Here is a 16412-nt window from a genome sequence, read left to right on the forward strand (position 1 = left end):
TCAGCGAGGCTCTCATCTTGCACCAAGCTGTTGTAGCAGCTCTCTTTAGCTTCTAGGACCCAGTCCTGCAAGGTCATGTGCCTTGAGTCTGATTCTGTGCACAACTGAGCTGACCCCTGACACATGCGTGTCTCTCTGAAAGCAGCATTTACATTTGATAGGACAACACATCATTGATAAGGCAGGCAAAACTCTTGGTGAATGCACAACAGGTACAAAATATGCATTCAAGTAAAGTTTTGTGTACCACAACATTGCCACGCATCCAAAAGCTGCAACAGCTGATACTTGTTTTAAAGGAAAAGGCACTCAAGAATCTTCCTGCAACTTGGTAATGAGAACAATGAAAAAAATCTCAAACCATACAAAGATTAACACAGATTTAGATCATTTCAATATTACATTCTTAAGTGGGGAAAAAAGGTGCATTTATTTCTCCATTAAAAACAGTATTCACACAGTATATTATGACATTCTTTACGCTGGGATTACCTTTATTTATCTTCTGTGTTCTAAAAGGTTTAGATAACTAAACTACTTTGTTGAACTGTTAGAGATGTGTCTCTGCAGGGCTCTTTAAGCCAGGTTTCAGAGATGTTCTGTCCCTCCACTGACAGTAAAAGGAGACCAGACTTGTCAGGTCTCCGTGTCTGAACAATTTAAGTCATTTGCACAACAACTCATCAACCAACAATTAACTTCCACTCCAGTCCCTCCTTCGTTTTTACTATTTTTAAAAGTTAAAGCATAAAATCATGTCATCAATTTCCAGCCTTAGGTCTCCACATTACAGACCTCCTTAATGTGTCTTGTAAAAGGAAACTGCACTTTGGAGAGCTGAACATCACACCAAGAAAAAACACAGACCTCTGACATAAGTAAATGGCATTTGTGAAGAAGTATCATTTCCTCCCATTCTGTACCACACCTCTTTAACCTTTCACTCACTACAAACCATGGTGACCAAAGTGCAACATTCTCATTTATCCCATTTTGCCACCTTACCAAAAGTCCCGCTGGTAGAAATTTTACCATTCCTGTGATCCTCACATAGCCCCCTACTGCTCCCAAAAGAAAAGCCAAACACAGGAGCAGGTCAGGACATGGATACAGCTGAGGAACCAGAGCCAGCAATAAAAGGCAACAGGCGCACGCTGACCTCTGAGGGACCTCACTCATCTTGACATTTCCTACCAGTGGCTTCTTACAGCAGCAATTTGTCATTCACTTAAGCACTTTGTTCAACTGAGGCATTGGGAGAAAGGCAACAGAATCAGTAAATCCAAGCACCAGCAGGATTTACACTTTAAGCCACAGCACAAAAGAGATTTGGAATCAGTCATTTCCCTGATAGGGGAGTACTGATACTCACTTGTCCGTATAGCATCAGAGCTGAATTGTCTTGCTGATCAGAAAAAAAAATGCTTTTAGGATCAGTTTTTTATCTACTGAAATCTAAACTGATAAAAATGGTCAAATCAGATTATTAGAACTGTGCGTGTTGCAGGAAATACAACTGAATATAGATTCGGGAGACTCTTTTTATAATATTTATTTAGTAAAACTCACTATACAAACAAAAAGTTATCACAACAGTGTAATATGCAGGGTTATAGTTTCTCCTTCCTTCAAGCTGCTTCTCAGCTTCAGTAAAAACACATATATACATTTACAATGATTTCCCTTTGAAGCACTGGGATTCATATATTAAAACATACCTGGTAAAATAAGCTTAAAATAATTTCACATTGCTTGAAAAAGATTTGAGTAATTTACTCTTACCAGAGTGCCATTGTTGCACAGTATTCAAAAAAATGAACGACCACTAAAATATAGAGTAAAACATTTAAAAGTACATTTATTTCAAATGTGGGCAAAATATCAATATAAAAGAAAATAGAGTATAAGAAATAAAAATAAAGTACAAAACATTTTCATCTTCAACATCCATAATTTAATAGATAGCAAGCCCTTTTATTTTTACATCCAAATTACACTTTTGGCTGAAGTACCATAATTTATTTTAAAACGCTTAAAAATGGGCTCATCATGATACCTAAAGTGGGCTCTTTTAAAATGGTAGTATAATACAAAACATAGTAAATTATGTTTCAGCATAATAAAATTACACATCCTAAAAAAGATGCAGTTTATTTTTGCTTTCCTGCTTTAAACTGCTCATCATCCCTAGGAAAACAGCTGGAAAACAGCGTCCACAGGAAGTTCTAGTTGCTTTGTACAATGGCTGAACAGCTAGATATAGTGCTCCAAGGATTCCGGAGCAGTAAGGCATTTTACTATCAATCAAGTAAATTTATATGTAAGCTTGTTAAGAAAGAACAACTGTAAGAAATGACAGCTTCTATAAAAAACATGAATAAAGACATAGAGGCCTTGCTGGTCCCTCCACTGCATTTATCCAACAGGCTCTATGATCTTCAGTAAAAAGCTATTTTCCTCATCTGAAAGTAACTTGTGCCAAATATTTTCCTTAGTGACAAGGTTTTTTTCCATTATCTAATAGGCTACTATTTACTAATTTATTTAATATTTACTAATATTTACTACTCCTTTGTGACCACCCTGCCTCCCTCCTCCCCTGAAGTATTTCCCATCAAAAAGTAATTCCATGTTGAATTTAAGCTAGGTTTTTGGGTGTTAAACTACCCTCCTATCAAGTAAACATTACATAACCTAAAAAGCTACAATTAATTAGTTCCTAACTAAGAAAAACTTTTAGTAAACCATACTCCCCCTAAGCAGCAGAATGTCTTTACACAAAAGGATATGATTCATAATCCAGTGTTTGAGTAAGTACTCCAGTCAGGACAAACTCAGCATTGTGGACATCTGGAAATATCAAAACTCATACAGTTCACACCCTACACAGAAATTCTGCCTCATTCTGCAGGTGTCAGGAGGGGCTGTTCTGGACCTTTGTGGCCTTCATGCAAGGATGTGCAGGAGTGTCACCCCACCACTACCAGGGCCCTACAATCAGCCCTTACACCTGACACTGCACAGACCACACTTGTCCATTCCTACTCCTGTTAATAATTAGCACCTATTGGGGCGTTACACTAAAGTAAAAATACCTAAAGTGAAAAACCCCAACTCACTTGATGAATACTGAGATGGTGCCCCGGTTTCAATATGGATACAGTTCATTTCTTAGTAGCTGGTACAGGGCTGTGTTTTGCATTTAGGATGAGGATAATGTTGATAGCACACTGATGCTTTAGCTGTTGTTAAGCAGTGCTTACCCTAAGTCAAGGACTTCTCAGCTTCCCGTGCTCTGCCATCAAACAAGTGCACAAGGAGCCAGGAAGGGGCATGGCCAGGACAGCTGACCCCAACTGGCCAGAGCGATATTCCACACCACAGAACACCATGCCCAGTATATCAACAGAGAGGAACTGGCTGGGAGCCACTGCTCACTGCTCAGGGATGGGCTGGGCACTGGCCAGGGGGTAGTGAGCAATTGTGTTATACATCATTTGTATCTCTTGGGTTTTACTCCTCTCTCTTTCATTACTATTATTACAATTTTTATTATTAAGCATGTTGTTGCTACTGTCATTAGTATTAACAGTATATTATCTTATTTCAGTTATTAAAGTCTTCTATCTCAACCCATGAGGTTTACTTTTTTTCTAATTCTCTTCCCCTCCAGTGTTGTGGTGGCAGGAGCCAGGGTGTGGTATTGAGCTGCCTTTTGGGCTTAAACCACAGAACACAGGAACTTTGCCTAAACAGGACTAAAACCCCAAGGTCCAGCCTAACCTTCCAAAAATTTATGATGACCTGCCTATAAAATAACTATTAAAAATGTCCAGCAAGCAGCTGTTTCAAATTTCTCCGTGGTTTGCAGGATAGTCCATGTGTCCCTCTATTATCTGAAACCTTCAAATGATCTCTGTATTTGTATAATAATAATTGTAAAATAAGAAAAAAAATCAAAATAACAGCTATACTGTTGAAATGACAATAAAGCTTATACGTACCTATGCCTCGTGCGAAATATTCTCGACATAAATGAAGGTCATTTTCACAGGAAATCAAGATTATCTCTGGCAAACTCTAAAGGAAAGAAACTAATGGTAAGCTCAGAAGAACATGGTAAGGTATTATCAATAAATTTTAGAAAGCAACACTCAACACACTTTATTCTGCTTATGCTCCATGAGTTTTCGAAAAGAAGGTTGTTTAGATAATACTTTTCCTCCTGCGCACTCCACAATAGCTTTCATGGTGGAAAGACTGGGACAAATTCCAGGTGTAATGTAAAAATATTTTCCCTAAAAAGAGAAAAGGAAGAACAAGAAAAAACATTATTTTGTTAACTGATTTCTGCAACACACGAAGTTTTAATGTCATGTGACACTTCTTTTATACAACAGGGCAGGCTTTGTAAACTGGGGTCGGGTTTATGGACACAGATTCATCAGTTGATGAGTTGTCCTTAATTACTGCTGATGTTTCCCCCGGAGGGGCAAATCCACAATTCTGATAAATTTGAACAGTTCAGGTGTGCCTATTTCCACAGCTGTAAAATAACAACTGCAGCTTGGTAAAACACGTAAGCTCCTTGCTTCTTTGAGCACAGCGACATCTCAAGTGTTACAAAAGAACTTTCATCTTTTAATTAACAGCCAATTTATTACTTCCTGACAAAAATTATTCTACTACTTGACTGAGATAGGTGATCGGATCACAAAGTAGATTATCTCTGTTAATCAGCTAGGAATAGAAAACCAGAAAACACCTTGCTATTTGGTCTGCAAAACGGAGAGCAAAATGTAGCATTTAGACATAACAGAAGACATAGATTCTTATTCATTACAGGTTGAAAAAATACCTGTTTTAGGTGGTTTACCTCAATAAACAGTCTGTAATTCAGTTAGGCTGAAGAATCTTTAGCAACTCACATCTCCAGATACCTCTCTGCACTGTAATGTAATTTTAACCAGAGGCACGAAAACATCTTGCACCATCCTAGCAAACAGCCTGGTGGAAAGTGCAGTCTCCAAGGAGAATCATACTACAACTCCCTGAGGCTGAAGGGCAAACTCACTCTCAGACTCCCATTTTTATGGGCAAGTGCTCTGACTATGAGGCTGGTGCAAAAAAGAAAAGAGAAAAGAAAGAAAAGAAAGTCCCCTCTGTAAGTGGCTTTTTACAAGTAACAACGGTGTCCTAAATTTTGGCAGGGAATAAATATATTAAATGTGTTTTGTTAACATCTACAGGATCCAGTCATTCAGAGGGCTTACATCCACCCCCAGTGATGCTTAAGCAGGAAATAGCCATAAAGTCAGAAAGAAAATTTATAACAAATGTTTCATGCTATATACCAGTCTCCTCTACTGCTTTCAGCTATAAAACCTGTGGTCCCAATGCTGAAAAAATCAGGTTGAAAAACTCCAAGTGTTTAAATGCTGTGTTAAACTGCATACCTTGAACAGTGGAGCTACTTGTGCTCTCTTTAGAGACTCCTCTAAACTAAAGCAGAAAAGCACCTCAGCTTCAGCATCTCTGAGCACAAAGTTCTGCTCATCTGAAAAAGAAAGACTGATGATGTGGCACACAAAACACAAACATCCACAGGACCCAGGGTGGAATCTGAGCAGAACATCTTGGTGGTAGAGTGGTTCTGAATGGCAAACACCTACTATAATTTAACAAGATTACAATACCCCCTTCCATTAGGCTTCTTACAGTGATGACCCCAAATTACTTGCAGAATTAAACTATGTTTTACAACTTGCATACCTAGCAACATCACTGTTCCATCAAGTCCCTTTTTCTAACTTATTGGAGAAACTTGCAAATTTTTATTTGATTCTCTGCAAACAAAGGAGCAAAATGATCAAGAAGGAGGATTAAGTTTAAAGTAAAATTATTATGACCACTTAAGGGAGCCCAGAAAATGTCTTCAAGTCCTCACACCGTCTTAACAGAAAGAACTTTCCATCTGTTTCACTTGTCCTGTTACTCAGCCAATTTTTCATTTTTTATTAGGGATGGAATTTCAGTCTTTACCTTTCCACAAAAGCTATGTCAAACACATTTCTAAATCCAATACCCCTAAGTCTAAAGACCAAAACAAAAAAATTATACAGAGAAAAAATTGGTCTTTCCAAGGACAATTCTGACAACTTGCAAGAGACAGAGTAAATACTCTTCCAAAAGGCAAAAGAAACAATTAAGACAATTTTTGTAAACAATTGCCATATTTTCCATCATTGTAGCAGGTACAAAACTGGAGCCAGCCCATTAGCTACAAATCAACCTAATTTCAGTAAGCGAACACTTCCAGTACTAGATCACAACAGTCATCCTTAGTGCCCCAACTTTCTTCATCTTCTAAGAGTTTTCAAATGAATCAATTTCTCAGTTCACTGATGCTGAAGTAAACAAATTGCCTTCTTAGCATTTATAAAAATGTTTGCTGGTTTATTAGTTAATTATCCATAGATTCAAGTCTTTATAGTGGTTAGCCAGCGATGTTATACATTTTCTTCTTACAAATAAATTCTATAAAAAGCACAAAATAATAATAAACCAAATAATCACCCTTTCAGAAAGGGTGAATTAAAAAATAATGCAGCCACAGGTAAAAATCTACAAAATGGCTACACAAGAAAAAAATACAATATTTAACAACATCCAGTCATTTAATCACCCTAAAGCAAACTTTTAAAGCATGCTTTTCTTTCATTTAAGGGGAAGAAACTGAATTAAAACAAATGAAAACTAAATGAAACAAAATGTTCTGCTGAAAGAGAACTTGATTTTTAAAAAAAAACCCCACATAATTCTTGTGACAGCTTTGCTTAACCATACTAACACAACCTTCTAACTCAAGTGGAATACAAACTAGCTGCTAATATCATTATTTAAAAACTTAGCAAATTATTCTTTACGAGGTGTGAACAACGATAGACTTGCTGTAGAACTAAAATTTCTGCTTTCAAAAGCTGAACTCTTTAGAAAATTGGTAAGAAACACTGAAAACAGAAGACAAAACAACAAAGTATATTTAAATATGCTTGTCAATGAACATTTATTTTACCATAGGAATTGATACTAATTTAACTTACCAACAAATTTCTGGCATTTGAAACACTCTTCTAACCACTCTGGAGTTACTATGTGCTTGACTACAGAAATTGCTGTCAGGAACTTGACAGTTCGGGTCACTTTACTGGCAATTAGATGGGTACATTTCTGGGCAGAGTCTGCTACTTCACCTCCAAGGATATACAGTTTCTGGAAGTTGGACAAAACACAAATCACAATGGAATAGTTGTTAAAAAAATGGAGGAAAAAAAGAAACTATCATAACATCACCATCAAATAAAACTAAGCTACTAATGAAATAATAACTATAGATTTCTGTATTACAGTCATTCCTTTACTAAGGATTAATTCTGACAGAATTTACAACCAGTGAAAATCCAAGTATTTCCAGACATAAATATCACCTGGCAAGATTGAAAAGTATTCCCTGCTTCTGCAGTTTTTTGATTTTGGGTTGTGCTTTTTTTAAGCAAGGAACTAACTGTAAGATACAAATTACATTTTTTTTTCAGTGAAATGGGATATTAAATTTTAATTAAGCAATAATAAGAGTATATAATAATTTTGGTCTTTTCTAGGGAAGGTGCAGTACACACTGTAGCTACAGCAAACTTGATTTTGCTAGGCTTTTCTTTAAAGAGAAAAGTATCTCATGAAAAACACATATTCCACATGCATTTTTGATGATACTGAGCAACTATTCCCTTCTCCTTGGTTTAAACTAGCTCCTCACAGTTGCTATCTTATCAATTAAACCACTCATTATCTGAAGGAATGAATAACACAATGAATTAGCTGATGAGGCAGATCAGATTACCACAGGTGCTAAAGAGTGCTCCCCTCAAAAAAATTTCTAGAATGAAAAAATACTTGGACAGCTTTAGTAACTATGCACCCTGGACTTCTGATTAAGACAAACATTTTGCACAAATAAATAAAACCCACACCAATATCTATAAGCGTGAATATTTAACAGACTAGGGTGATTTTATGACATGAATCCTTGGGAGTCTCTGAGCAAGAAAGCCTAAGGGGTGGGTTAGAAGGCCTAAGAGGAATCGGCAGCCCTGTGCACTCTACTGCTCTGATAATGATGAACACGTAGGACACACATGGACAGTGTTTATAGCTCTTCTTTACCATGCTCTGATGGTTTGCATCAAGATGACCCATGAAAGTATTATTCAATGACACTGAACCTCTCCACTATTTACTTCCTTCCTGGTATGTGTAAACACCCTGTGAACAGTACATTGTACCCCTCTGCAAGGCAAAGGCTGCTGTTTCTACGTTCACCTCAAACACTTCCACCTGTGAGGGCAGATCACGCAAGATTTCCACTCTGATGTGGAAGAAACGCTTTCGGCATAGAGGTACAAAGATCACCCCTCCATCTCAAGAAGACGAGAAGTATCCAGCCCCAGTTAGGTATCCAAACTCTGCAGTTTTGACAGCATCAGTGCTGACAGGTTTCCATTCAACTTCACAAGCTTTGAGGCTGAAGTTGAATGTTTTTTCACTTGTGAGCCACAGCTGTTACCAAGACAGATTCTCTATATAATTAACCGGGTACCAACGTGACAGAAGATGAGAAGTTCACACTGGACCTTTATGGGATACACTGAAAAACATTTTATGTACCAAAATATTTAATATCAAGCTTCAAATGCATACACGGCAAGGGAAAAAAAAACCTCTGAAGTTGAACCACTTTAAAAACAAGTGTAGGTGTAATAAAGAAAATATTATGTAATTTTGAGCACACCGAAGTGCATATTTGTAAGAAATGTAGTGAACTCAAATTAGACCTTATTTACTTCTCATTATCCAAATGTCATAAATTATTTATAGTTAAGTTTTAGTACAGCTTTATCAGGGAACAGAACAAAACCTCCATAGGAACTTATCTCACACCTGCCATAAGCTTTGTCATCAGCTTTCTTTGAAGCATTTGGCACTACAGATAGCAACTCCAATAGAAGAATCTTGGGTCTTATCCAGTACAACCATCACTATTTTTCTCACCTAAACTTGGTCATGAAATTTGCTGATTTAAAAACAAATGGGGAAAGGGCTTTCTTGCTTTTTAAAGCAGTCCTACAGAAAGAAAAAGCAAGGAGCACAGTATTATGAAGTAGTTAACTAAAGGAGAACAGCTACCAAATAAAACTCATTTCACATAAACCTACTCTAATGTCATGGCCAGTATGTATGTGTAGGAACCCAGAGTCCTGAGAATATCCCTCTGTCTGTTTTGAAGGGATTTTACCCCCCTGAACAACACTGTTTTGACCTCCAACCTTGGAAAAAACTACCAGCTATCAGACAAGAATTAGAAAATACAGTGGTGTGAATCAGGTGATAGACTACTATGTAAGATTGTCACAGGGTGAAAAATTTAGAGGTTTTGGGCTTCTCTTCGTAGTACATAGATAAGAGCAAAAAACATCAAAATGGAGGATTGTTGTTGTTCTCCAAACCTTCTTCTTCTTCTTCTACTACTCCATATTCTGCAGTAAAAGTAATTTGGGATGACTGGACAAAAAATTCCGCAGTTCCTGGCCGTGTTATTGAATAATTGGTAGGAAAGTGAAAACAATGTACGTTTTTAGTAACCATTGGTTAAATTATCTTTAAAAGGCTGTGTAAATCTTGATAATAGGACTTTTCTCCTGCATTCTCTGCTCTGTGTTACGCCTGGGTCACGCTGGTGACTCTGTTTCTCTGGTAAGACTTAATAAACAACTATCTGGCAGCAGTGAAACTCCAGGAAAGTCTCAGTTTGTCTCTTGAACTCCTGGCAAGTACTTCAAAACACTCTCCCATCAGGAGAGATTTGATTTACAGCACGGTTCAGTGTCAATATGGGTTTTTATATGTTGGATATATGCTAATCAAGTCTTAGCAAAAATTCAGTATCAATAAAAAAGTTGTCAGATGTTTGAATGCAGTTCACAAGAGATAAGCCTGAAAGTCACCTTAATGTACTGTTGCACTTGCATAGGTTCAAATCCTGTGAAGAGCACCATTGGTGTCAGCTCAGGGGTGAGTTTTTTAGTAGGTGGTGGCAGGTCTTCAATCCTACAAAATACAGGAAATACAGCAGAATGTGATGTTTGGGCTCAAGGCTGTGTAATTTAATTTTGAAATTAGACATACACACTTTTGCAAGTTTTACCAATGGAATGACCCAGATGAACAAGAATTAGGCAGAACTCTGAAGAAAAAAATCACCATGCTGAGAACATGACATATTCTCTTCTTTCTGCACTCTCCCAACTCTCTTACTACTTCACTCTTGTAGTTACTGTTTTATTCCTGCCAACTGTGTAACTGGCAACACCCAAAACCCACTGACAGCTATTTCAGTGAGCAGGGCACAGGATGGTGCAGGCTGATGGGCAGCTGACACTTCTGAGGAACAGTCAGTTAAGGACTATGGGCACTGACTGCTCGCTGCTCTTACCTTGCTCTTTTGGAAGACGGCTGAAGACTGGATTCATTTTGCTTTGGTTTCAAAGGCAACCTCACACCCTGAAATCAGACCAGTTACATGTTTAGATCTGAATCAAGCAGGGAAACCAACTTCTAACCTGAATTAAACACAAATGAAAATGACATGCTGCTGAAGACATGGGGCACCTACTGCTTACACAACAAACCCAAGGGCAAAGCTGAGCATCAGCCAAAGCTTCTCCACAAACTTATATTAAGTGTTCACCAAATAAAATACTGTGGGACATTTTTTCCTTTATCCACTGATAATTATCAATGGAAAAGTCAATGAATTAAATGAGAAAGAAACTGAAAAGTCTGTTCATTTGTTAAGTACATGAAGACTACAATATTCTTCCTGGTGCTAAGCATCATGGAATGGTAAAGTCCCAGAAAATACTGTTTTAAACTCAAGTTCCTTAACTACATAAACAGAAGCTGGATAGATAGTCCCACCTCCCCAGTACCAGATCAGCCTCTAGAGCATGTGCCCAGGGGTGGTTAAATGTAGCTTTTAGGCTCTCCTTGGTCTGAGTAACCTGAAACCACAGCTCTCAGGTTCAGGAGTGTGTAACATCTATTCCTTTTTAACCTTCAAATCGACACCTGAAATTCAATGAAGAATGCCAGAGGCACATGAAAGACAGGCAGCATTGTTCCAGCCTTGCTGTGAGAATGTTCCTTTGGGAGGAATAAGCCACAGGGGTCTGTTCCCTGCTCTCAGGAACAGGCATTTTTATGCTAGACAGCCCATAGTATGAGCAGCTGGAAAGAAAAGTGCACGCATTCACATTTTGATGGACATTTCAACTATGAAAAGGCAAGGAGTAGATGGCATCAAGAGCATCTGACAAGACAGCTGTCCTCAGAAGAGGACCCCGAATCCCAAGACATACTTGTGAAGGCAGTGAAGCACCTTGTCTTCCCTGACACTTCCACATGCCCAGCATTTTCTATTACCAAACCACATTCCTGTGTAGGCACCCAGAGGGCAGCTGGACCAGATTGTCTCCAGAAGCCCCTTTCAGTCTAAGTTACAAAATTCCCACTTCACATGTGCAAGAAGGGTCCCCATAAAAATACAGAAGGGAAGGTACTAAATTACCCATCTGACCGCTGGGGTCTCCATTTGCTACACAAGACAAAACATGGACAAAAACCTGGTGTGACTGACCCACACAAAGAAGGCATGTGTCCATTTTTATGATCAGCTCAACTGCAGTGTGGATGCAAACGGCAGTGGTAACAGACCCAAAACTGAGTTAGTTAAAAGCTATTTTAAATACTAATATTGCATATACTGAATCTTCTCAAAGAGTTTTTTATTTTTCAACAGCAGATATTTTCCTTCTTCAGGAAAATATGAAGACCACACATTTGTCAAAGCATTTAGTTTTCTAAATGTTTCTAAAATGTTTCTGAAAGTTTCCTACAGGCCCACAAAACAATACCACAGGGATCTGTAAGAAGAATGTTTCAAACTTATGGTTAGGAATAAAGTAGTGCTTATTTCTAAAGCTGAGGGGTATTCAAGCAACAGTGCCCTGAATCCCCATCTAAAACATTAGTACAAATTAAGTTTTGTGAGTTACTAAGCACCTCTTTTCTGAACAGTTTACAAAGTGACTGAGATGCAACTGATCCAGAACACAAGAGGTGTGGCAAGAAGTTTTTCTATAATATAAAATGTTATCTGAGAGTCACCTGTAGTACAAATGAACTGGAAGTTCATCAACCTAAACTGGGATTTACCTACATCAAGATATACTGTGAAAAATTATCAAGTATAAATCTGAAATGGGAAGAAAATTTACAATACAAAAAAACATGAGATAGGTGTAAGAGCTGACATGGAAACTGCAGCTTATTCTGAATATGTGGAAAACTACCTCATGCTTTGCATGGTTCACAGAAACTCTGCATGACAAAAATTTACTTCTCTTGTATTTTTTCAAGGTACAATTTTTCATTGTTCATTTCCGCTGATATTTCAGGGTTATCAACTACACTTTTTAATGCATGGTATATTTTTAAATCCTAAAATACATGGCACATATGCCCATGGTTTGAGTTCTTAGTATATATCAGAGAAACAATATAAAGAAATTCCACCCTTAATTTACACTATGTATCCTACTTAAAATTCAGTCAGTATTATTACTGATTTTGCGTGTTCTGTCTTAAAAACCCTTATGTGGTCTCATCTACAGAGTATGAGGTACTGACTTAAAAAGTACTAAGCCCTTTGTAAAGGTCTGATGTTGAAACTGAAGAGTGAAACACCTGACCCAAGGTGTGTCAACAGCAACTTCATTCCACTAAAATTCCTTAATTCTGCAAAAGATTTTCTCAGATTCCTCAAAATAAAATAGAACATTAGCAGAAAGTACAACCAGGAGCTTCAGCAAAGGCAAGGAGTGATCTTACCAAAATAGCTGTATCTATACAGTAATTCAACATACCATTAGAAGTTCTGGTGACACCTTTAATGGGACTCTCCAAGCATCTAGGGAATGGAGAACAGAACAAAAATGACACCATTGCCAAGTTGTTTATACCTGAGGAGACACGCTCCTACTGATTAAACAGGCACACAAAAATGCTGCAGAACAGAAGACTTTGTGAGCGAAACTCTTACCCAGCAGGTTTAGCACGAGGTGCTGGCTGGGGGAGAGCGGGTCCTGGAGGTTGAACACCGTGTAGCGGCTGTGCTGGATCTGCCGCAGCGCCTCGAAGTTGCCCAGCAGGATGTCACAGAGCCACTGCGCGTTCACACACGGGATCCGCCACTCCTTGGCTTTCTCGTACTTCAACCCGCTGGCCCTTGGTGGGCAGAGAAGAATAAAAATAATATGTATTGCAAAGAAATCGGTAAACTAGCGATTTCTGATAATAAACCTAGAACACCACTATTTCTTTATTGGTGTATTACTTGTTTAAACTCTGACAGAGGAGATACTCTGAAAAATGCTTTTGTACTACGTGTCAGAATCAGTCAGTCAGAGAAGAATTTCTGCTGCAAACAGAATCTTTAGACCTGGATTTAAATTCTCCCTCCTCCAACATTTTAGAACAACTACTTAAAAAAAGGTATTTTATTTATGGATGATCTAAGAGTCACCATCACTTAAGACAAAATAGCAACATTGGAAATTACTTTTCTTTTGCCTGTCTTCAGAAGGCCAAATTTACCATGTAATATGCACTGTAATTTAGTTCAATAAAAAGTATCATTAAGTTTATTGCTACTGAAGTGCAGAATTAATAAAAATTAAAACTTTTATAATGAACCATACGTAGCACCTCACATTCAGAGGCACTACCTGCCAAGAGGCTGCTGAGAAAGCAAGGACTATGGAGTAAAGCACTTACTCTTTACAGATGAGAACTGTATTGCTGCGACACAGATAGCCCGTGTATTTGGCACCTGCTAGGTAGGCCATGAGCTTGAGGTCATCTCTGTCACTATCAACAAATCCTGTCACAGAGATTATCTGCAGACAGAAAGACACAGTTATAAATAACTGAACATTGATAGCACTTACAAAACACCCCCATGGAAAATATTTTTCCATGACTAACTTTTTACATTACAATGAAATGCACAGCATGGTGTATAAGCATTTAATTAAAGCATGGCTTGTAGGATACAAACAGTACAATTTAAAAGTGATTTGTTTATACATAAAAATTTCAGGTTTCTAGCAGTAGCTCTGACTCAGGAAGAATCATTTTCATTCTTCTGGTAATATTTCATTCTTCTTTTTCTTATTTACAGAGACCACAGTTTTATTATGAAAGAGCTCAGAGCTAATTTGCTTCTCTCAGATCTCCCCTCTTCCTTCTGCTGCTATTTATATAGAAGCACAAAAAAAAATGCTTACACTTACTTGCTCTACTCTAAGTATCTGAAAACTGTGTTCTACTCTGCCATGAAGCCAAATAAACTGCACCAGCTGATCACAGGTGGTGAACTGTAATTCTACATCTCCCATTATTATCTTTAATCCTGACAGGTTTTCATTTTTGCCATTCTCTCCTTTTCTTTAGGAAAAGGCAACAGTAATTTTGTTTGAAAGTGTTTATTACATTACATATTACATTTACTACTAACCACTGAGTTCACATGCATGCTGTTACACTCTGATTTACCCAAATCTGTACTTCTTTTTCTGTCAGTCAGGATAGGCTATTAGCAAGGCCATCATCCCATATGTCTGAATCCAGCACAAAGAAATCCAATGCCAAGACATACTTTGGCATCTCGGTTTATACAGCATAGTGCATTCCAAGACGCCTTTGAAAAAACTAAGATTTTTCAACCCAATAAAATTCCACTTCCACACAGCTCCTCATTGCACAGGCAACGGAACTGTGACCTCCTATCCTCTGATTAGTAGCACAGGCTTCTTTTTTAGGTATTTGCTAAGCACTGACTTAGAAAAACCCTCAAAAATCCTCTCAGAATATTGGGTTATGGTAAAGGAAGCACATACTGTTAGATGTGCTGTTGCTCTGCAACATAAAACTGTGCAGCCTGGATTGCTGATACCTTGCTACGTGTAAGTCGTGCAATCTTTGCCCCCTCAGTGTCTGAGAGAGTAACTCACAAAGGCAGGTGTTACTCCTCACTACTCTGAACTCAGGAACACTTGCAAAGCACTGAGAAACACCTAGCAGCAGCACCAGATCAACACAGCACCTTAACAGAAGCTTTTCTTCCAAGGCAAAAGAAACATGTTTTGCTCTGAGTAAGCATTTTCTAGCTCTGTTTTAATACTGCTCATGTAAAGAAGCAAGCAGTGAAGCAAGCATTCTTTCAAAGTAAGCTTTTTCTTCTTACATGCTGAGAGCATGGCTTTCCTCCTGGTGGAAATGCCACTGGAAAATGAAGGGCTCGATGAGGTGGGACCATTTTCTTCTTCTTCAAGATTGCATTCAGCCAATGTGCTGTAATACATCTCTTCCTTTCTCTTAAAGCCTAGGAATACAGGCACAAACAGCTTTTAAAACCCAAAATACATGTTCATGTTATTTTATTTATATATTAGTTCTATGATTTTAATTTTTTCTTTTTTTTTTACTTTTTCTACAAATCAAAGCTTAGATTTTAATTGTTTTTCTCTACTTTTTAGACTCTTCCTTCTCATAGCATCTTCCTTAGTGCTCTCTGGAACAAGTCTACTACACACACTACGAAAGTTTGTACCCCAAAAAAACCACAAATCATAAAAAACCACATAATAAGAAACTTTGTATTTTCTATCTAAGCATGAAGTGCACAATGCAAAGCCCTGCCTTTCCACTGATAAAATGAAAGCATGTACCAGTACAGGTTCCCAGCTGGCTTACCTGAGCATACATGTTACTGACTTGGCTTTCACAGAGAAGGTGAGTACATCTGCTTGTGAGGGTAGGGTCCACTGTCCCACCATGTGCTTGGATGACCTGGCAAGAGAGCAAACCCAGAACTTCTAGTATGTAACAATTTTTACACTACATTAAGAAACAAAAAAATCTGAAATGAAAGTCCACCCTTTAGGACACTGCCACCATTAGCATCGCTTCACTGAAGAGTTACCCCCCAAAACCAGGTTTGTTATCTAGCTTAAGAAAAATTTTGAAAACAAAAACTGAAATTAAATATGGAGCTTTTCATTGAACAAAAAGTCTATTCTTTAGAATAAATGGGAAAAAAACAAAATAAAGATATAGAAATAAAAATAACCCTTCTCATGTTTTTTATTTCTTGTAGTATAACTATTAAACAATTTTTCATGAACTATTCAATTCTATCTCAGCAATAAACACAAGTGCTGTTAAAAATGTCAACA

The 16412-nt window shown here is 37.7% G+C and overlaps 1 protein-coding gene across 1 annotated transcript in view; it reads right to left on the bottom strand.

Moving 5' to 3' along the window:
• Window positions 1-1534: 1534 nt before the first annotated feature.
• Window positions 1535-16412, bottom strand: part of PAXIP1 (PAX interacting protein 1) — a 32415-nt gene continuing 17537 nt past the window's right edge. Inside the window, exons 10-22 of the mRNA XM_017728895.1 lie at window positions 15931-16026; window positions 15422-15559; window positions 13951-14072; window positions 13217-13401; window positions 13041-13084; window positions 10550-10617; window positions 10062-10164; window positions 7104-7272; window positions 5457-5557; window positions 4164-4298; window positions 4005-4080; window positions 2790-2850; window positions 1535-2320 (exon numbers count right to left, since the gene is read on the bottom strand). Coding sequence (XP_017584384.1) covers window positions 2305-2320; window positions 2790-2850; window positions 4005-4080; window positions 4164-4298; window positions 5457-5557; window positions 7104-7272; window positions 10062-10164; window positions 10550-10617; window positions 13041-13084; window positions 13217-13401; window positions 13951-14072; window positions 15422-15559; window positions 15931-16026 — 1314 coding nt within the window. The 3' untranslated portion in view covers window positions 1535-2304. The remainder of the gene's footprint in view (window positions 2321-2789; window positions 2851-4004; window positions 4081-4163; window positions 4299-5456; window positions 5558-7103; window positions 7273-10061; window positions 10165-10549; window positions 10618-13040; window positions 13085-13216; window positions 13402-13950; window positions 14073-15421; window positions 15560-15930; window positions 16027-16412) is intronic.

The sequence above is a fragment of the Corvus brachyrhynchos genome, unplaced genomic scaffold (genome assembly GCF_000691975.1).
Source record: "Corvus brachyrhynchos isolate BGI_N302 unplaced genomic scaffold, ASM69197v1 scaffold52, whole genome shotgun sequence".
Classification (NCBI taxonomy): Eukaryota; Metazoa; Chordata; class Aves; order Passeriformes; family Corvidae; genus Corvus; species Corvus brachyrhynchos.